The sequence below is a fragment of the Erpetoichthys calabaricus genome, chromosome 3 (assembly GCF_900747795.2).
Source record: "Erpetoichthys calabaricus chromosome 3, fErpCal1.3, whole genome shotgun sequence".
In the NCBI taxonomy this organism is placed as follows: Eukaryota; Metazoa; Chordata; class Cladistia; order Polypteriformes; family Polypteridae; genus Erpetoichthys; species Erpetoichthys calabaricus.
This window is the reverse complement of record NC_041396.2, coordinates 38362-61053: the sequence shown is the minus strand read 5'-3', so window position 1 is coordinate 61053 and position 22692 is coordinate 38362. Positions and strand designations below refer to the sequence as shown.

At 40.9% G+C, this 22692-nt stretch overlaps 1 protein-coding gene across 2 annotated transcripts in view; it reads right to left on the bottom strand.

The window, feature by feature from the left end:
* Positions 1–3242: 3242 nt before the first annotated feature.
* LOC114647679 (gastrula zinc finger protein XlCGF57.1-like) overlaps positions 3243–22692 on the bottom strand; it is a 29158-nt gene continuing 9708 nt past the window's right edge. For both annotated transcript variants that reach the window (XM_028796286.2, XM_051924533.1), the window contains exons 2-3: positions 21975–22533; positions 3243–5424 (exon numbers count right to left, since the gene is read on the bottom strand). In XM_028796286.2, coding sequence (XP_028652119.1) covers positions 4061–5424; positions 21975–22503 — 1893 coding nt within the window. In that variant the 5' untranslated portion in view covers positions 22504–22533 and the 3' untranslated portion in view covers positions 3243–4060. The remainder of the gene's footprint in view (positions 5425–21974; positions 22534–22692) is intronic.

Here is a 22692-nt window from a genome sequence, read left to right as displayed (position 1 = left end):
AGACTGAGAAAATCTTTACAGGCCGATGAGCTGGAAAATATGGTGAACTTATTTACTCTGCATCTCAAGTTATCCAACCAGTGCCTGAAGTTGAAATCTTTAAGTGCTGGTGCTCTCTTTTTAGGTAATAGAGTGGAAATGTTACCATCCAGGTTTACTAATGTTAGATTGGCAAAGCTGCCTTTTCTTGGCGATGTTCAAGTTTCCATACTTAATAGCATTAGATTGGAGGCAAAGGCCCCTTGAGTTTATAGTATCGAGATTTTCAGATATTTGATTGCAGAGGTGAGGTGGGGAGCCCTGTTGAAGTTTTGAGTATCAAGATCTACTACCGTTAGGCTACAGGCGTGTGTCTTCTTTCAAAGTTTTGATCATTCAGGTTTACTAAAGATCTGAGGTACTTTTCCTCCCTGGAGTTTTGAGCGTCCAGACAGAATGTGATGTAATTTTTCTTTTAAAATTTTATCTGAAATGTGTTCACTTTGATTAAAAAAAAAAAAAAAGTCTGGGAAATTCACCAAAAATATTCTACAGACGCTAACCAAGGGGCCAAGCCCAAACCCAGTCATTATCCCTGCTTCATCTAGAAACAAAGCAGTCTTGGGGCATTTGCCAAAACCCAGCTTCCTCCATCAGACTGCCAGATAATGAAGTTGTGATTCATCACTCCAGAGAACACATTAGCCCTGCTCCAAAGTCCAAAGGTGGTGGGTGTGCTTCTCACCACTACAGCCAATGCTTGGCATCGCGCACAGTGGTCATTGAATTATGTGTAGATGCTCGGCAATGCGAACCCATTTCTTGAAGACACTGATGCACAGTTGTGTTGATGTTGCTTCCAAAGACAATCTTCAGACATTTTGTCAGTGATGCCACAGAGGACGGCACATTTCTATGCACTACAGCACTTGGTGGCCCAGCTCTGGGACTTTGCATGGTCTGCCACTTCATGGTTGAGTTGTTGTTTCTCATCAATTCTTCCATTTAACAATAATAGTAATGACAGTTGAGTGGGGAAGATCTAGCAGAGTAGATTTGAGGCAAAGGTGGCATCCACAGTTAAATTCACTGACATTCAAGTGCGACTCATTCTATTTGTCAATCAAGGATGTGGCTATGTTCTTGACTTTATGCAGCTTTTAACAATGAAACAAGTGCTCGCTGTAATCTTTAGGCCACATAGTGTAAATCATCATGTCCTTGTGCTACACCCTTTACCTAGCAAGTGAAATGTAATTTGAAAAATTTTGATGATGAAAATCACATGCCTCTAGAAAACTACAAACGAATGGAAATGTTCAGATTTTAGAAACTGGACTCCACTATGGGTGGCACGGTGGGTAGCGCAGCTGCCTCGCTGTAAGGAGACCCGTCTGGGTTTGCTTCACGGGTTCTCCCCGTGTCTGCATGGCTTTCCTCCCACAGTCCTAAGACATGCAGGTTAGATCCTAAATTGTCCCTAATGTGTGCTCTGTGGTGGGCTGGCACCCTGTATTGGCTGGGATTGGGTCCAGCAGACCCCCGTGACCCTGTGTTAGGATATAGCGGGTTGGATGATGGATGGATGGACTCGACTACTTGGCCATTTGATGAGATAACAATACGAATGGCATCACCCCACGTACAACTCCCCCATTGATCTTATGTTTGTGTTTTCACTTCTGTGCTCATTTCACTGTGTGGAGGTTTGCTTTTCATACTTTTATGCCAATTTGTTTTTTCTCTTCTCAGTCACCTTTCTTCACACTTCGGTAGAAATCACCTTCCTGCAGCTTTCCTGCTATTAAATGTAACACAAGTTGCACTAAAGACTAATTCACACTCGTCGAGTTAAGAAACACTGTGACAGAGAGAATATTGAGGATTATTTTAAGGAAGGCCTTGACTATTTTCATTATTTTAAACACCTTATAATAGTCAGTGTAGATGAAATACTTAACCTTGGAGGAGAAATGGCCCAGTAAGCCAACGCTGATGCAGCTGCAGGAATGCAAGCACCCAAAACAAGTGAGGAGGCAGCAGGCAGCTCAGGGAAAAGGAAAGTTTGAATAAAGTGCTGGCATGGAGAGATGCCACAGAAGATGGCAAGGGCACTGAAGTTTATCTTTTTTGTTTACTGGACAGTGCAAAGCTGCCAGAGACTTCTGCGCAAGTGTGACACACTTTAGTATGAAGTGTAGAGTCCTGGTTTCAGAAAACTCGTGTCCAACCAGTAGTGCTATGTGCAATTGTTGGGACTCAGTAGGAAGAAGTGGGGGATTCCATCCATCCGTCTTTTTTACCTGCTCCTCAGAGGCCATGGTGCAGGAGCAGCAGTCTAAGCAAACATGCCAGTGTGTCCCTTTTCTCTGTCACCTCCTCCAACAGGATACCAAGGCAGTCCCAGGCTAGCTGGGAGATAAAGTCTCTCCAGAGGGTCCTGGGACTGCCTCAAGTCTCTTGCCAGTTGGCCATGCCCAAAACACCTCCACATAAAAGGCATTCAATCAGATGTCCCAATCACCTCAACTGGCTCCTTTCACCGGGGAGGTGCAGCAATTCTCCTTTAAGCTACTACTAAGCTTCTGCTCTCCCAGACGCCCTGTGAAGGTGAAGCTGCCACTCACCACACAAAGCTTGTGATCATAGCTGAGGCCAGAAACAGAATGGAAATCACCTGGTAAATCACGAGCTCTGCCTGTTGGGCTCAGCTCTCTCTCTTCACCATGACTGCAGCCGCTGCTCCGATCTGCAAGTTGCCCTCCTGCTGCCTCCTTTCCCTCATTCAAGAACAAGACTCTGCAATACTTAAACTTTTCTGCTCGAGGCAGCACCTCACAACCAATTCCTGATACACTTTAAAAGATGCGAATAACGCTGTTTGTCTTCTGGCTGACCAGCTCGTGGGAGAGCATGAGAGGAAAAAGTCTCTGACGAAGGGAACGGAGCAGAAATATGATAGGAATGAAGACCCGGCCTAGAGTTTGATGTGCACTCATTGTATAGACATTACTTTATCCTTAGTTGACTCTTTTCTCTTGAACAGATAACACAGAAAGAAGGCCTTGATTTTCATTTTGTAAATATCTTTTGAATAAAAACACTGTAAATATAGGACTTATTGTTCTTCACTTTTACATACGTGTCTGTGTCTCAGACTCTCTATCACTAATCAATCTCAGTTCATGAATTACAAGACACCCAGGGTTCACGATTGTCTCTGGGTGTAAACAGGCACAGGATATCACAAAATTGCATTCACCTTTTCTATGTGTTTTAAAGAAGTTTTAATGCACACAGGTTTAAGTGTGTTCATGTGCTAATTCCACATTCATCTGCCTGTTAAAAATTGCACAAGGTGGACAACTTATGGATACACTGTTGACCTATTACTGAAAGTGTCATCCAGGGGATCAATCACGTTGTAAAAAGTGAACATAAATCAGCTCTTCTTAGAGCTGTGGGTCCATTCTTAGGTCTTTTCCAGTAGCAGCAAATAACCAAGTGTTGTTTTTATTGCAGTTTATAAGGTTCTGCCCATCTGATACGGCTTCAAGGAGGACATGGAGGCATTCAGTCTCCGAATGGGTAGAGCTGGTGCCAGCAATACAGACGAAAACCTAGAAACCTTATTGCTTTCCATGCTGCTGGGAAGAGCTTAGGTTTTAATTTTCCACATTTGATTTTGGAAAAGGACACACAAAAGTCATAAAACAAGTGTAGAAAGGTACTAAGCATGGTGTAATTACTGCACAGCGGCCTCTATTAGACACCGGGAAATGGGCAATCAGCCTCAGAGTAGTTTCTGACAGGGAAATGTGGTAGTCAATTATTGATCTCCACTTGGCTTAATAATTTTACAACTTGGAAAGTAGAACAAAGTAGACCTCAGCACGCAGGAGGGTACATTTACTTTTTACTTCTCCTTTGCATTAGTGTGTTCTGTTAAATGTCTCAAAAACTGGTACTTCTGAGAGAACCGACTGCCGCAGTCCACACAGGAATATGGCTTCTCTCCAGTTTGACCCCTCATGTGTCTCTGAAGCCGTTTTGTTCTTTGTATGAAAAATGCTTGCTGCACTCAGCAGTACGGCTTCTTCCCTGTATGAAGGATCTGGTGTGCAAGAAGACTACCACGTCGAGTGAACCGCTTTCCACATTCAGTGCAGCCATACGGTTTCTCTCCCGTGTGAGTGCGGATATGCTTTTTGAGATTGCTGCTCTGGGTGAACTGCTTACCGCATTCACTACAGGAGTACGGCTTTTCTCCAGTGTGGATTTTCTTGTGCATCTCAAGCGAGTTTTTTCTGGGAAATCGCTTGCCACACTCTGCACAGCTGTATGGTTTCTCTCCAGTATGATTTTGCTTATGAGTTATAAGCTGGACCTTCTGTTTGAAGTGTTTGCCACATTCAGAACAGCCATATGGCCTTTCTCCAGTGTGATGTTTCATATGAGTGTGTAGAGAATCAAGTCGTGAAAACCGTTTATCACATTCGGTACAGTGATGAGGTTTTTCCCCACTGTGAGTTTTCTTGTGCCGCACAAGTAAAGAACCATGCGAGAACCGCTTGCCACATTCGGCACAGTAGAATGGTTTCTCACCACTGTGAGATCGACCGTGAGCTTGAAGAGAACTAATTTGTGCAAACTGCTTGCCACACTGAGTACAGCCGTATGGCTTCTCTCCAGAATGAAGTCTTTTGTGCACATGTAGAACGTTGCTGTATGTGAACTGCTTGCCACACTGAATACAACAGTAGGGTCTCTCTCCTGTATGAACACGCATGTGCTCTGTAAGTTTACGTTGGCCCGTATATCTTTTTCCACATTCACAACAACAAAATGGCTTCTCTCCAGTGTGATTTCGTTCATGCTCTTGAAGGGAACTGTTTTGCATATACCGCTTACCACAGTAACGACAGGAAAATGGCCTCTCTCCAGTATGGCTTCTTTTATGCGCTTGAAGAGAGGATAACTGCAAAAATCGCTTACCACATTCATTGCATCTGTATGGCCTTTCTCCTGTATGAATTCGGTTGTGTACAAGAAGGTGCTGCTTGTCAGCAAAACTCTTGCCACAGTGAGTACAACAGTATGGCCTCTCCCCCGTGTGAGATCTTGTGTGCACTTGGAGCCTGGCTTTGGTTCTGAATTGTTTCCCACACTCACTACAAGTAAAATGCTTGTTACTAGTGAGACTTTGGTTGTAGTCCATTTTATATTTATAATCTTCTTTAGAATCTGGGCATATATTTAAAGGCAAAAAATGTACATTCTGGGTCCAACAGGCATGAGCATCAATTCTTGTTAGTTTTACCACAGGGAAAAAAGTGTCAGCATTTAAAGTGTGAGTGTGTACATAATGCTGGTGCAGCGGAGCTGGGTGATGAAGATGGGCCAGAGTGACTGGCGACAATGAGCAGCTACCTTTGTCTTCTAAATCTGTGTAAAGATTAAAAAAATACATAATTAATAACATAAGCAAACAAACAGGCAAAACACTGTGGCATAATGTAGCAAGACAAAGAACCACACATTTCATATATTGAATCAAAAATGTATTTGGCCAACTAACCTTTACTTTATAGTCTCAGTTTACAATTATATTTATTCACTTGGGATATGTTTTTATCCAAAGCAGCGTACAAAAGAGGTCAACATAATCAAGTATACATCAGTCTGGGGGACCGTTCTGAAACAAGTGTTAGAAACAAGGTGACAAAAATTATCAAGTGAAGATCTCACAAGAAAATGCCAGCAAGTTACACTTCCTTAGCTATAAGGGCCTGTCAACAAGGCCATCATCAGCTAGACAGAAATTCACAGAACAAAGGAGGGCCTAAAAGCCTTCTAAAACACACTGGGGTCAGAGGTTCAAATGGAGATGAGCAGCTCATGCTGCAAGGTAGAAGCTGCACATGAAGGGTCTGGATTGAAACCCTAACCTGATCTGGATAAAAGAAGTATATGACTGCGTAACTGTCTCTATATACGAAGACCGACCCAACAATTCCTGGAATCAGTCAAAAACATGTGCTATTAACAGAAAGAATAGGCTTCCAAGAAATTGGTTGGTCTGAAAATGGTGGACCATCAGAAAGACAGTTGCTGAGTTAACCGACTAACCATGTTTTGCATCTCAGTTATCAGCCGTTGTTTAAGTAGGGCCCTATGATTCCCACGATGCAGAAAACACAGACAGAATCACGGAATTAACGTATAAAAACAGATTTTAGATTTCAAAACGGAATTGTGCAGAATTGAGAGACTGAAGGGGTGACTGTTACAAAACTTCCCAATAAATTAAACGATTGAATAATCTGTAGTTCTATCATTCAGATACTATTTTCTAGTTTGTTGTTTTTCCAAGCAAACAATTCTTGTAGAAATCCAGCCATACCTCTATCTGTTTGTGCACGCATTTCCTGCATGTTTTCTCATTAAAGGCACGCAAATTAGCTAGCTGCACAAAACAGAAATGTCGAAGCAAGCAATATCAGCTACCCTAACTATGGAGAAAAAACTAAAACACGAGCTGAACGGCAAAATTGAGGGCACAACAATATCCTGGCGACTTTTACGAATCTGGACAACAACTTTTCTGCAAGTTTTGCCAGAATACCATAGTACCCTTTTAAAAATTAACAACAATGTTGTTGGATTTAATAAATATTTTGCCTCGTGGTGATGGGGCATACAAGGTCCACATTTGACACTTCTGTTATAAACTCAGCACCTACAAAACTCGGCAGAAGAGCAGGCTTCTCCTCAGATGTAACGAGTCGTTAAAAGCAGGTCTTCTCTTTCTTTTTTCTGTTTAACTTCCAGATTTAGCATCTTGCAGATTAGTTTGTTTTTGCTTTGTAATTTATTATTTTAAGATATGAAGTTGGTGAAGCTACAGCTGTAATGATTCACATTTTCAATCTGTAAACATTTAAGGTTTAAAAATCATTAGAAATAATTTACATAATCACAGGTACTGAATACCAGTACTTTTTGGCATATGTTATTACGGAGAGCTGCAACTTTTCCATCTTTTCACAGGCAGCAACACTTCAGCTGAATCTTAATGACATTTTAGCTGAGCTTACAGACAATGCAGCATACTGTCTGAAAGCAGACCAGGAAGTTTTAAAAGGGTTATGCCTAAGAGAAGACATTCAACAGGTTTGTGTCAGGTCATCAGTTTGGTGGGAGAGACCTGGCAGCACTATACAGTAAATACTTCAGTGAGGCTGCATCACTAGTGATGTGGGTAAAGTCTGCCTTCTTCAAGAAGCCTGCCAGGAACCCCCGAGGCAGGAAACAGCAGGTGGAATAGCTGGTTCAAATCACTGAACACATTCACCTCTACAAAAAGATCTTTCTGGCTGAGAACACATCAGTTCAGGCTGTGACAAATATCCTAGACCCTAAAAGTGAGGTTCACCTTCATCTCAGAAGGATGCATCAAACTAGTAACAGCTCTTAAAATTTTGGAGGGCACCCACTGTCCTACTGCAGTCTCAGCATACAGCATCGTGGAGGATCTGGGCTCCTAGTGTGCTGTTCCATTAAAATGAATGTAAAGTGCCTTTTCATTATTGTTTGTTATGTTGTAGCTGTTGCTACTTACTGCGGTGGGTTGGCACCCTGCCTGGGATTGGTTCCTGCCTTGTGCCCTGTGTTGGCTGGGATTGGCTCCAGCAGACCCCTGTGACCCTGTGTTCGGATTCAGCGGGTTGGAAAATGGATGGATGGATGTTGCTACTTACAGTAAAAAAAAAAAAAAAGGGAAAAAAAAACCGGTGAAAAACGAAAATAAAAAAATAAAATGGAATTTGTGAAAAAATAAAACTGATTTCATAGGGCCCTATTTAAGTAAAAAAGGCTGATTTATTAAAAAAAGGGCCAAAAAAAAAAAAAAAAACATGTTAAAGAAAAAAAAAGATAGCATACACACAACAGAGAACTACTGAGGAAGTAAATCACGTCAGTGATTTTATTACAAATGACTGAGAACTGTCAGTGTAAGATAAGGACTCTAAAGTTGCATGATAATTAAATTGCTGTTCATTCACAAAAAAAAAATAAAGAACACAATGGCTAAATGTCTGGCCTATGCAATCAGACCACGCTCCAATCTTAAGTCAGACATTCTTATTCATTTTCAACTGCTTATCTGAGACTGGGTCGGTCGAGTAATAGTCTTCGTGAGGCCCATATGTCTCTTTACCCAGCCAAACTTGAGAGATCCCAAGGCATTCCCAGGTCATCGGAGAGATTTAATACTCCCAGTGGGCCCTGGGTGTTCAATTGGTCTCCATCCCACTGGTTGTGTCCATAAAACCTCCAAAGGGAGATGTTCTGGAGGCCTCTGTATCAGATACCCGAATGACCTAAATTGATTCTTCTCGATGCAGAGGATCAGTGCATATACTCCTGAGCCTCTCCAAGATGCCTCTCTGCTCGACTGAGAGAAGACATATGGACATGTTGACATCATCTTTGCAATCAATAGAGAAGCAGCTGGGAGTTGCTGATTTGTTTTCTGTGGTGTCAGAGTTAATGTTTAAAAAAACATTTTGCTCCTATAAACTTGCCACCAAGGAACCATGCAGGAAGTTTTTAAGCTTTTTCCCTTTAGAAAGGTTTTCTGCTTTTTTTTCCACCCACACAGGAGGAAAAGCAGCTGGATGTTTGGGGGTGTGCTTGGGGAACTTGCTTGCTACGTGTATTCTGTTTGTGTTATTTGTATTTGAACTAGTGTTGGCAGGGCAGGAAGCAGCGGTAGCTTTATCGGCATCTGTAAGTAAATAAGTATAACCAGAGGTGTAGTAAATAGGTACAAAGGGCTGTAGGAGCAGATAAGGCAGGAGGAAATTAAGTAGCAGCAGATATTTACTACGCAAGTTTTTTTCATTTTGTCAGGAAGTCAGGAAGTAGAGCAGTTAAGAAGGGTGACAGTGTTTAACAGTTCATGAATACGAAGGAGTACAAACAGTGCGTGTAGACAGCTTTTAAGTAAGGAATAAGAGAAGCACAAACTGAGAACAGACAAAGAAAAATAAAATTAACCTCACAGAAGAAAAAACAGCAGGCAGTTGGGAGGGAGAAGATTACAGGAGCTTAGGGAGCCAGAAGGTGTTAAATAGCTGTAGTAGTTCCATAATCATCTTTTTTGGCTTATTTTTTTATTTTAAGTTATATTATTTAATTTTAATAAAAATTAAAAGTTAATACAGTTTTAGTATTCCAATCTCAAATTTTAACAATTAGGCCAGTACAATGCAAGTCCTGTTGCATGCTGGACTTTTTTTTTAGAAGACAGCTTAGAGAAGCCAGTCTTCTATGAGGGCTACATCTGAAGGAGATGCCATCTCATCCAGCACCTCATGCTCAGGGTCGCTGAACTGAAGAAGGAGTTGGCTGGCCTGTGTTGTAGTAGAGAGTTGGTACACCTGGGCCCAGGTGTCCTTTAGAGAGATAGTGTGCACCCCTAAGGTGGTGCGGGAGGAGAATCCAGACCTGAAAGGTAGACATAGGTGGGTCATGGTCACAAGGTGTAGGGTAAAGGGTGCACACTATTTGGGGGCATCAACCTCAGAAATGGAAGTGTTAAACCATTTTCAGGTCCTTGAGGAGCTAGGCGGTGTCTCTGAAGATTCCGAGAAGGTAGGTAGAGATGAAGAGCTTTCCAACAGGCCACCTCAAAACTAGTTTCCAGAAAGAGATTGGTAGTGATAGTCAATCATTAGGGGAACTAAACCACAGGTTTGCTCCAGAGACATAGAGTTTTGCACTGTGAGTTGCCTTCTGGGTGCACAAGTGGGAGACTTCCCTGGAAGAATGGATAAGCTCTTGGCCAGAGTGCGGGTGGACCCAGTGGTCATTGTCCATGTTGGAAGAAATAACATACTTAAGGGTAGGCTGTCAGTTCTGCGATCCAAATTTAAAGAGTTAGGTGCCAAGCTGAGGAGCAGAACTGACAAGGTAGTCTTCTCTGAAGTTCTGCCTGAGCCACGCACCAGTCCAGGTAAGACTGAGAAGATTAGAAGGATTAACACATGGCTCAAATCTTGGTGCAGGGTAGAAGGGTATAGGTTTATGGGGCATTGGGACTTCTTTTCGAACAGATGGCACCTGTTCCGCCGTGATGGGTTACATCTGAACTGGAGGGGCACCAATGTGTTGGGAAAGTGTATGAGTAGCTTAGTCAAGGTTGTTTAAACTAGGGTATGGGTTGGAAGGGAGTTTAGGACAGGCCAGGTTTAGAACTGTACATGGAAGAACAGACAATACTGTAAAAATAAAAATGCATAGTAATGTAAATTCTAACCTAGCATTTAAATGTAAAAGGAGTAACACATTAAAATAGCTTGCCTTAATGATAGAATTATCAAAAATAAAATAAATTAGTTGTATGTAGAGAAGCATAATTATATTATAATGGAAACCTGGTTAAATAAAAAAAAAAAAAAAGATGGGGATGAGTATTACATAGAGGGACACATTTTTTAAAGACAGAACAGAAAAGGAGGTTGGTTTGCTGTTTATGTCTAACAGAATTTAAATGGAAGTTCTCTTCAGATGAACAATGAGCCCCAGGAGGACATGTGGCTTCAACTAGAAAGCATTAGGGAAAGAGGCCCTTTTTTAGGTGTGTGTGTGTTACAGACCGCCCAATGCAGACAGTAATTTCAACACAAATCTTGTTAGTAATATTAAAAAGGCAAGTTTACAAGGGGATATTATAGTCATGTGGGACTTTACCCAGATATTAATTGGGATAAACCTTGCAGATAGAGAAGCACAAGAGCAGGGGTTTTTAGAAGTAATCAGCGAGTGTGTTAAAGCACCAACACGGGGTGAAGCCTGTCTGGATTTAGCATTTTGTAATAATCAGGATAGAATTGAGGGCGTAGAGGTGATTGAACTACTAGGGTTCAAGTGATCACAATATAATACAATTCTCAGTGTTTTGCAAGAGTGTTGATGCAAAGACTAAAACTGGTAAGTTTAACTTTGGCAGGGAAAATTTGGAATAAATGCGACAATTTCGAAGTAGGATAGACTGGGATTAGCTTTTAAGTGTGGAGACAGTCGAAGAGCAGTGGAACAAGTTTAAAAATGTTTTACATGTAAAGCAGGACAGGTACATACCAAAATTTGAAATTAATAGGACATTTAAAAAAATCTCAGCAGTGGGTTAATAAAGAGTTAAAATGAAGCTGCAAAGGAAAAAACAGACGAATAAAGTGTATAAGACTAATAACTCCAAAGTGAACCATAGGGTATATGAGAACATGAGAGTAACCATTAAGAACGATATTAGGGAGGCTAAAAGACTGTTGGAGAGGAATATAGCAGATAAAGTGAAAGACCACCCAAAGAGATGCTTTCAGTATTTTATTTAGTAGTAAAACATCAGTCAAGGAGGAAGTGAAGTGCATCAGCAGTAGTAAAGGGGAATTAGAAAATACAGACATTGAAATAGCAAATACTGTAAATAAGCATTTTACTGAGGTCTTCACAAGTGTGGAAGCAGACAACTTCCAAGCAGTAAATGGGACTATTAAGGAGGTACGGATTGATTTGGAACTTGTACATGGAGAAGTACCACTAAGATTAAAAAAGCTGAAATCAAACAAAACTCCAGCGCCAGATATTTACCCTTGACTTCTTAAGGAATATGAGTATGTACATAAATCCTTGATGCATATTTTTAGGAAGTCACTTCATACTAAAGAAATTCTGAAGGACTGGAAAATGGCAAATATTATTCCATTATATAAAACAGGTGACAAGACACATCCAAGTAACTATAGGCCAGTAAGCTAAATGTGCAACACAGGAAAATTAATGAAAGGAATTATTAAGGATAAGATTGAGCAACACAGGGCAAGTACAGGAGTTTTTCTGAACAACCAGAAGAAGAGTGAGGTCATCTATATTACTAAACCACAGTTGTATAATTATATGCATGGACGCAGGATGCACCGAGGCGCATGCGCACAGCACCTCAGCGCCTCAGAGTCAAACCCAGCGGCTTCCCAGAGTCAGTAGGTGGCACCCAAACAACACAACCTGTAAACTGAACTTGCTCTAATCCACTGTGCCAGCAGTCAGTGTGGCATATTTGAATCACATAATGGTAATTCAGTATTAAAAGTAAGTTGAATTATGATTCCTAACAGTAAACGACTTCTACCTAACGACACAGCCACAGAAAAAAAAAACGAGACCACATGGATAAGAACAATAAACGAATGCTCCTACAATGCGCTTCAGAGACACCAGAAGCAAAGAAGTCACGGCTCCAAAAAGAAAGAGCTCAACTAATGGAAATACAAAAACGAGCCCGTATGGATAAAAACAATGAATGAAGGCGCCCACAACGCGCTTCTGAAACAGCACAGGCAAAGGAGTCACGGCTCCAAAAAGAAAGAGCTCAACGATTAGAAATACAAAAACGAGCCCGTGTGGATACGACCTGTAAACTAAACCTGAGGTGAAGCGTGCACGGCAGGTTGTACAGTATATATGCACAGATGCCAGAGGCGACAGGCAAGCCGTACACACTACCACCGCTGCCCGAACGCAACCGCCCACACCACCACATATACCACCTTCGTTTAGTACTGTGCCCCTCCAAGCCTGGGTCCGCCGCCATCGTCACTTCAGCACGCGAATCCGCCGCCATCAGCAAACGACTTCTAGCTGACGACACAGCCATAGAAAAACAAAAACGAGACAGCATGGATAAGAAACAATAAACGAGGGCGCCTACAACGCGCTTCTGAAACACCAGAACCAGATGAGTTATAGCTCCAGAAAGAAACCGCTTCAGTACAAATATGTTCATTTAATTGAATGAAAAATTTCCCAGGACGCACCCACCCTCCATCATTTTTCATCCCTCCAAATATCGGAGGGAACAGAAAGTGATTGCCATTCTTGAATTTGTGATTCTTTCCAGAATCGCAGGGTTACTGGTGTTTTACTAACATGCAGTAATTCTATGCAGAAGCATCAAATGGGTATGCTCAAAGTGGAGCTTATGATATTATTTTTCTGGTCTTTCAGAAAGCATTTGATAAGGTGCCACATGACAGGCTTGGCATCATAAAAGAAAGGGGAGTTTGGTGTGATGTTTTAAGATGGGTGAAGAATTGGCTCAGATACAGAAAGTAGAGGGTGAGGTTGCGAGGAACCGTATCAGAATTGGCTGATGTTAAGAATACTGTTCAACAGGAGTCAGTGCTTGGGCCGCTGCTTTTTTTAAAGCTCCTTAGCGTTAGACCCGAGAATCACTCAGGCTGTAAAAACAGTGCTAAAAGCGTTAGTCCCAAGTGTCACTCAACTAACAGTATAGACACATCTCACTTAAGACCCGAGGTTTACTCGAACTGTAAAAGTGCCAACAGCGTTAGTGCCGAGCGTTACTCGAGGAACATTATAGGCGTGTCAGGCTCAAGCGTTACCTGAGCAACGGTGTAGGCGTATCTTCTCCTAGCCTCATAATGGCGTCTCTTAAGAAACGCTTCTCATCAGCAGTGATGACAAAGTGTATCTGTCTTAAGGCAGTGAAACTGAAATGGTCAGTGAATCCAAAAGTGACATTGCATGCGCAGTGTGCTGTTCAGATTATTTTTATTCATCTTTATTATTATTAGTATTTGTAACATTATTATACTTACTGCAATTCTGACTTTGTACTTAGTGTTTTGGACATTCTACAATAGAAACATGAGATTTCACAAAAATGTCATTTTTCAAGCCAAAAAATGCAATGCTTTTTACGAAAAAAATGTAATGCTAAGGAGGTTAATATATGAATGTATGTAAATAATTTAGATAGGAATATAAGTAACAAGTTGGTTAAGTTTGTAGATGATACCAAGATAGGAGGATTGGCATATAATCTGGAATTCGTTAATCATTACAGTGGGACTTGCACAGCACCCAGGCTTGGACAGATCTGTGGCAGATGTAGTAGTAAAAACATTTGGTTTGAATACACAATGGGTGGTCTTAAAATCAAGAGTACACCTTATCACAAAGATTTACGAGTCGTAGTGGACTCTACACTATCAACTTCCAGAAGATATTCAGAAGCCATTAAGAAGGCTAACAGAATACAGTGGAACCTCGGTTCACAAACGTCTCGGAACACGTACAACTCGGTTTACGACCAAAAAGTTCGCCAAACGTTTGCCTCGGTTCACGACCACACACTCGGTATACGAACAAGCCAGTTTCCCTTTCGGTTTGTGTGCGCCGATGATTTCCGCACGTGTTGCATTGTTCTCGGTCAGACGTGCATGCTTGCACGTGTGTGTGTGCTTTCGCTGTGAACTCTTTGTGCTTCATTTCATTTCCCTTCTGGTTCATACGCACCGATTACTGTATTTAAGTACGTGTTCAGCCTCTCCCTGTTCATTGTTCTCAGTCAGACGTGCGTGCTTTACCTGTGAACTCTTTGTGCTCTACAGTATTTTGTGTGCTTTTGCAGTTAACCATGGCTTCTAAGCAAGTGAAGAGTGGTGAGAAGAAAGTTTTGCAGAAAATTGAAATCGAAGTAAAGAAAGAAATTATTGAAAAGTATGACAGTGGCATTCGTGTTACTGATCTTGCTGCCGAGTACAAGAAGTCAAAATCTACGATTTCGACTATTCTAAAGCAGAAAGAATCTATTACAGCAGCTGATGTTGCAAAAGAAGTTACAGCGTTAACCAGGCAGAGGCCTCAAGTGCTGGAAGAGGTGGAAAAACTGTTACTAGTGTGGCTGAACGAGAAGCAACTTGCAGGGGATAGCGTAAGTGAGTCGATGTTATGCGAGAAAGCCTGGAAGATTCATTGCAATTTGCTGCAAAACTATCCTTCTATGAGTGGCGAAAGTGAGGAATTTAAAGCCAGTAGAGGATGGTTTGAAAAGTTTCGCAAGTGGCACTCATAGTGTGGTAAGGCATGGAGAGGCTGCTAGTTCCGACGCTAAAGCTGCGAAAGAATTCGTGGAAAATTTCACAAAATTAGTGGATTAGCGGAGCCAGACTCTCCCTCAAAACTGTAACCTCCTCTCCACTCAGTTCCTCCTCACTTCCTTCATGTCAGAACTCGACTCATGCAAGGTGAGTTTTCTTGGTGGTTTATGGTTAGTTTTTGTATTACGGATTTTTCAAATGTTCATTTTTCAGTTCGTAGCGTGAATTGTTGCAATGTTACTTTTCTTGTTTGTTTATTAAATTTGAATTTTCAAATGTTCATTTTTTTCCCTGTGCTTAAAACTCATTAAAAAAATGTTTATACAGCGTTGTAAGGCTATTAGCGTGAACTCCTGCAATGTTGCTTTCTTGGTTGCTTATGGTTGGCTTTTAAATAAAGTTCGGATTTGTTCAAATGTTCCTTTTTTCCCCTGTGCCTAAAACTCAAAAAGTTTACAGCGATCAGGTCATAAGGCTACAGTATAGCACCAACTCTTGCAATGTTAGTTTTTCTCTGTTGTTCAAGGTTTTCTCAGTGTTATTCAATGTTTTTACATTTAATTTACTATTACGCTGTGCATTCTATGGTTTAATTAACTATATTTGTGCTTAAAAACAATACATATTTACATACTGTTCGTATGATCTGGAACGGACCCTAATTTACATACAATCCTATGGGGGAAATTGCTTTGGTTCACGACCAAATCGGTTTACGACCAGAGTTTTTGAACAAATTATGTTCGTGAACCGAGGTTCCAGTGTATTAGGTTATTATATAGCACGCCATGTAGTGTACAAGATCAGTGAGGCTATACTCAACACATTGGTGAGGCCTCATCTGGAGTCCTGTGTGCAGTTTTGGTCTCCAAACTACAAAAAGGACATAGCAGCGCTAGAAAAGGTCCAGAGAAGAGAGACTAGGCCGATTCCAGGGCTACAGGGGATGAATTATGAAGAAAGGTTACAAGAGCTGTGCCTTTTCAGTTTAAGCAAAAGAAGATTAAGTGGTGACATGATTGAAGTGTTTACAATCATGAAGGGAATTAGTACAGTGATTTTAAAATGAGTTCATCACAGAACAAGGGGACACAGTTGGAAACTTTAAATTTTGCACAAACATTAAGTTTTATTTACACTTGGAATAACCTAACAAGTTAGCTTATTAGTCTTGGACAGTAAGACTTTAGATACTTTCAAAACTCAACTTGGTGATTTTTTTTTTTTTTAGAAGAATTAAGAGGACAGGACTGGCAAGCTTTGTTGGGCAGAATGGCCTGTTCTCATCTAGATTGTTCTAATGTCTGCGCTTCTCACCCTCTCTCTTAGGGGGAGCCCAGCCACCCTGCACAGAAAGCTCACTTCGACTACTTGTACCCAGGATCTCATTCTGTAGGCGAGGGGCGGGACATGCATCAACTGGCAAATTGAGAGCTTTGCCTTCAGGCTCCTTCTTCACCACTACAGATCAGTATAGCAATCCTTTAAATGCACTTGCTACTCTGATCCATAGGTTGATCTCATTATCCCTTTCCCCTCACTCATGAGCAACACCCAGGAAAAGTTAAACTGCTCCAGTTTAGGCAGTAACTTGCCTCCAGTTGGAAAGGACAGCTAACCTTTGTCCTAATAAGGACCACGGCTTCAGATTTAAAGGTTCTGATCCTTATCTTTGCCACTTCACAGTGTCACAATCCGTTCCAATGCATGCTGGAGTTCACAGCTCAATGAAGCCAACAGGATCACGTCATTGGTAAAAAGCAGTGACACAATTTTAAAGGCCACAGAACTGGATGCTCACCCCTCGCTTTGGTTGTGCTTTGATATCATGTCCATGAAAATCACAAACAAGATATGTGACAAAGCACAGCTCTGGAGGAACCCCAAACCGAACGATAACAGTGCTAATATTTTCCCAAATTTGTAGCCACAGCTGTCACAATAATAATACAGGGAACCAGATAGCCCTTATTAAGGGCCCCAGATCCCCATATTCTCCCAGCATCTCCCACAGAATCTGTCAAGGAACACAGTCATACACCATTTTCCAAGGCCACAAAAGACATGTAAACCAACTGGGCATACTCCCATGGACAACCCAGGATCCTCATAAGGGTATAAAGCTAGTACACTGTTCCATGGCCTGGACAGAAAGCACATTGCTCCTCTTGGATCTGCGGCTCCATGATTGGTTGGAGTCTCCTTTCCAATAACCTTGTGTAAGCTTTCCCATGGAGGCTGAGGAGTGAGAGTCCCCGTTAGTTAGAATACAACCTTTGATCCTCCATCATCAAATATAGTTAGATATAATTTAAGAATTTCTATGACATGTAACATGTTCTTAGGCATAATTGGTCTAAATAATTTCTAATGTTATGGTGATGTTTATTATTTGTTTCCTTAAGAGGCATTAGTTCTCTGGAAATGTGTTCTTTTGAATTGTGGTGTTTTAATTAACCTGAATTTAAATAATTATAAAAAAAAAAGGTATTATCCCCACCCCTCATGCAATAAGACAGTTAAAAGATTACACGAGAAGCAGAAAGGATAATCTAGCTCTTTACTGGCGGGTTCACGTGGTATTACAGACGGGAAGCCTATGACAGACTCATGTGGGTGGCTTGAACTACTCAGTCTTGCCATCTTTCGTCGCCACGCTGAAAGGCTTTTCACCAGACAGAAGACATAATCTTCTGCTCAGCCTCGGATGGAAGACATACAATTCCGCCCGGAAGCTTCAAAGTGTTGGCCGTAGGTCCATTCTTATATACTGGTTCCTCCATGTGCAGGATCCTTGGCTCCGAATCCAAACAAGGTCAGGACAGGACTCAAACCCCACCTTCAAACATACAGGAATAGCACAATGCCTGCATACAGTTCTCATTCTCCCAACAAGGAAAGAAAATGGTGTTCTGACAGATGACACAAATATACTAGTCTGTCTTTAGGCTGACTATTCAATTCTCCAGTTGTCCTTTGGCTCTCTAGTCCTGTGCTTGGCTCGGCAATTCTAAATACTGATGCAGTGCCCCTGTGTGCCATACTTGGTCGGCCTGTATGAATGAGTCTATAACAGTGGGCACAGAGAACAGTGACATTAAACGTAATAAAAACACATAATATAACAGGTGACTGTTACAATATTACTGTTTAATTGTTCTCCAAAGCTCCTCTAAGAATGTGAATATTAATGATGCAGGCCCCAGGTGCAAGCTCTTGTATTTTATTGGCAATGAGATTGCTAGCTGGTTTCCTTTCTGTCTGTACTTCCTGACATCAAGTCGAGCTGGTGTTGACACTTTTCAAGTTGATATGGCTACACTTAGTTACATTTGATAAGCTTAGATCTCTGACCTTAAGTCCTGTATATTTGGTCTGGGGTCCTCAACTATATAGTCCTAGAGGGCTGCAGTAGTTACAGGTTTTCATTTCAAATGATTTCTTCATCTCAACCCAATTTATTAGCTGCTAAAGCAATACACTGTACTCATTTAAAATAACTAATTTTTCAATATACACCCTTTATTATAAGCTTTACAATACAGAATTTAGTTTTTACTTGTTTCCGAATTCCTTAACCCTAACCACCATTTAATAATGATATGCCTATGCATCATGAAGTATCTGTGTTAATAAAACATAAAAAAAAGAAATAAATTACAGAGGAAAATGAAGGACTGAAGCACAAACCTATTCCAGTCTACAAAATATATGAATAATGATCTCAGAAGAGAAAAATCTACAATATAGGGTTGTCAATAAGTTCGGTCTTGGTAGCACGAAAGCACTAGCAAGCCACCGAATTAAATACCAAGTTTCATTATCAGCAAGGACTGGGATCTAACTAGAAATCTGTTTGGAATGAAAACCTGCAGTCACTGTGGTCCTCTAGGACTGTGACTGAGGAATACCAAAGTATATGAAAAGGATAAGTTTAATCATATGTGAGTGGATTAAAAAATTCCTTGAATGGATCGACAGAGCAGAAGTCGGGTGTAGCTACTGAATATGTTGCTAGGTATTGCATGACTACAGTCGGGTTAATCCGTCCACTGACTGGCATCTTGCAAAGTTGATCGAGTATGTATTTTTGACATTTATTTCACAGTTGTGAAGGTGACTTGGGTGATTTTTTTTCCTCCAGCGACCATGACAGGTTTTCAGGGATTGAGGAATTGTGGGGAAAAAAGAGGCCTGGGCATCTTCAGACTGCTGCCCCCACCGACCTGGATAAGAGGCAGAAAATGGATGGACGAATGGAAACTCATACCAAACTACAAGGCCAGAAGTGGACAATTTACTGACTGATTTGAAATCCAGATAAAATTCTTCTTCCAAATGTGAATTTTACAAAACAATGTTTTATTGGTATGCTAAACATTAGGCAAAAGCTTGCAAATAAATTCAAATATACAAACCTGTACACAGAAACAAGAAATGTGATTTTCAGTAGGTGTATAAAAATCTTAAAAGTAATGTCTTGGTGTCTAGATCTGTACACAAACTGTGTACAACAACTACGCCCACCTCCTTAAGAACATTACCTAGAGATGTGAAGGACACTGTGGCTACAGGTTTTCACTCTAACCCTTTTCTTAATTTGTTTCCTGTTTTTGCTGCTAATTAATTTCTTTTGAATTAATTTTAATTGACATGCTCTTGAAGACTCAGACCCTTTTATTGATTCTTTTTTCTTAATTAGCTGGCAAACCAATAATGAGATACAAAGTGAGCCAAAACATGAGCAGCAAACGTGTCCATCAAACAGTATCTGAAAATAAAGACAGATGAAGGTCTTAGGGATTTGTTGATCTGCTCAGGTCCCCACATTTTAACAGTGCTCTTAGCAAAGAGAAAATCAACAATTTTGGAAAGGTATACTATTGCACAATGAGAGCAGCAACAAGCCATGAAATTAAAGAATGGGTTTAACTCTTTTAGGGCTAATTTTTTTTTGTTTCTTTTCTCCCAGGGCTGAATATTTTTCCCAAAAATAACTTTTTTTTAAAAAAGAACACAAAGCAATGGTTTAACATATCAAATCAACAAAAAATATTTACTTTTGACAAATGTTACTGTCTTGCATGTTGTATGAGCCTGCATACTCTTATGATTTCACATTCATATCACATACATTTTACACAGCAAAGTCCTGTAAAGTCTGATCTCGCCCAAAGCAGCCAATTGTATGCATTGCCACATTGCACTGCTTACAATACGTGTTGCACTGGTGCCTCCTTTTCAATTGTCTGTTGCTGCACTTCCTCACATATATTGTTAGTGTGTACTGTAGAGAGATAAGTCACCCATTTGACATCGTGCCATGCCACTGCCACCAAGTTTTTTGCCCACATGAAAACCGTATTGTCACCTCTTTTTATCTTCAGCCTGTCTGGCTTCAACTGTGAAGGCCTGTGTCTCCTGTTCACCCTTACTGTGCCACAAGATCCAATTCCCCTGCTCTGTAGCTCCATGAACAATTCCAGTGATGTACAAAAATTGTCCATGTACACAACATGACCCAAATGTTCATAGCCCTGAAGCGGCTCCAGCACAACCTGACTTGTCAAGGGACAGTTCTCTCTTTGAAAGAAATACCTTCCTATATATGTAATTACTTTCAGGCAGAAACCAGTGCTTGCTTCTGCCAGTACGAAATCCTTTATGTCGTACTTTGTACTCACTTTCTTGTTTGATCTCCTGATCAATCTCAACAAAATCAGACTGTGAAAAATCTGAGTCCGACTCAGCATTAATGCACAAAACATAGTCTGCAGAGTATTTTCTTTTCTGTACTTGCTTCGCTCCCTCGTGAGATGTCGATGCCATCTTGCCTTTGTTTACATTTCAAAACTCACATACGTGCAAGGATTAGATGCCAAGTCAATGAGTCCAACATTCCTCCAAGCAGAGAGGGAATGCCTGTGACGTAACAGTGAGTTTTTTCACCATTAAAAGCTGATTGTCGCCCTCCACCCCCGGATGTCGACTTTTGTCAACATGCGCCCTCAACACCTCCTGTCGAAAAAAGTCAACATCCGCCCTAAAAGAGTTAATTAACAACAAGACTAAGTGCCTACTTAAGAAAATGGTTGGAGTGAAATTAGTTGGAGTTTGAGGCCCTGACTTAGTTGATCTTCTTTTGGCTCACTCGTTTCACATTTCAGTTCCGTTTGGGTGCCATTTAAGGAAAGAAATTAAACAAGTCAGAGGAACAATGAAGAAATTTAGGGGAACAAATCTAAAAAAAAACAAGTCAATTAAAATTAATTCAAAAGAAGTTAATTAGCAGCAAAAAAAAAGGTCACTAACTAAGAAAAGGGTTAGAGTGAAAACCTGCAGCCACTGTAGTCGTCCAGGACCGGAGTGGAGGACCCCTGACCTAAAGTGCTGTGTGGTACCACCCGACTGCCTAAAAAGACAGGACGAAGATGTGTCTGGTGCTGTATTTGCTTGTCAGCAGTTAAGGAAGGAGCAGCCTGAGCAGCTGAGTGAGAGTAAAATCCTAAGTTGTATCAACTAAAGAAAAGTGAATACCAGTTAGCAAATCCATTTCAGTAGCATAGAGTTAACAAGCTATTTGACAGTTAACAGGAATTCCTGTCTGCACAATTAATCAGAACTTCATTTGTTAAAAATACATTTCAGTCTGAAAAGTATATATAGATATCATTATAATGGTAGCTACCAAAACCATCATAATTTTTAATTGAAATGTTAATTTCAGATAATCAGATTTGGTCATAACACCCCCTCCTACTACAGGCTGATGCCAGATTCTCTACGATTGGCTTTGACTAACAACGGCTACCCAGCATAAAGGGAGCATTAGAAGAGCTGCAGGAGGAAATCATAAAAGTGGCAAGTGGGTCCAAAACACCTTCACTAAATGACTTCTCTTCCTTTGTATGATGCAGTGGTTTTGTATCATAGAAGACTGAAAATGCATAAAGTTCCCAAAACCCATACAAGTTTGTTTGTCACTAAAAACCTCAATGTTCCAGACTTTAATGCTATAATACTTACTTTTATTTGGCTGGAGTATGCAGGACTCCTTTTCCTTCTGCTCTCGTCTACAACAGCTTCCCTTTGTCCTCTTTTTTTCAGACCTCAGGGATTCCAGCTTCAAATTAACAATATCTGGCAAGGAGGAGTTTGCCTTCTTGTGTTTGGAGTTTAAACTGCTCTGCTCCGATTTCTGTTCTAGACATCTTCTGAAGTGTAAAGGGTTCTCTGTTGCTGTATCGTCAAACCAATTCACAGCTTTTTGGTTGTGCATTTCAGGTCCAACGGATACCTGCTTGGATGTCTCCTCTTTAATGAGGGGGATGCCCAGATCACCTTTTTCCTGTTTAACGTAGAGATGCACCGGTTTAAACTGGACCAACTCCAACTCACAGTTCTCTTCCTTGATTTGGACAGGTCTCTGGGGCCTGACATCCATTCCAGAGAGAGCAGGGTTGAGTGCCAAGATCTCCTCTCCTCCATGAGAGCACCTCTCTTCATATTTAGAACCTCGGTCTGGAGTGCCATGGATGGATTGGCATAGCTCCATGGCACTAACTTCAATGAGGAAACGTCTTTGCTGCAAAGAAAAAATAAAATCCTTAAATTGCAACCTCCCAAAAAAATTCTGACAAATGCTAAGTCACTGCGAGTAGAAATAAGTTGTTGAGTCACTAAGCCTGCGGTAAGTTTCTACTTGTACAGAACAGACATGATTACAGATTTTCATTTGAATTTA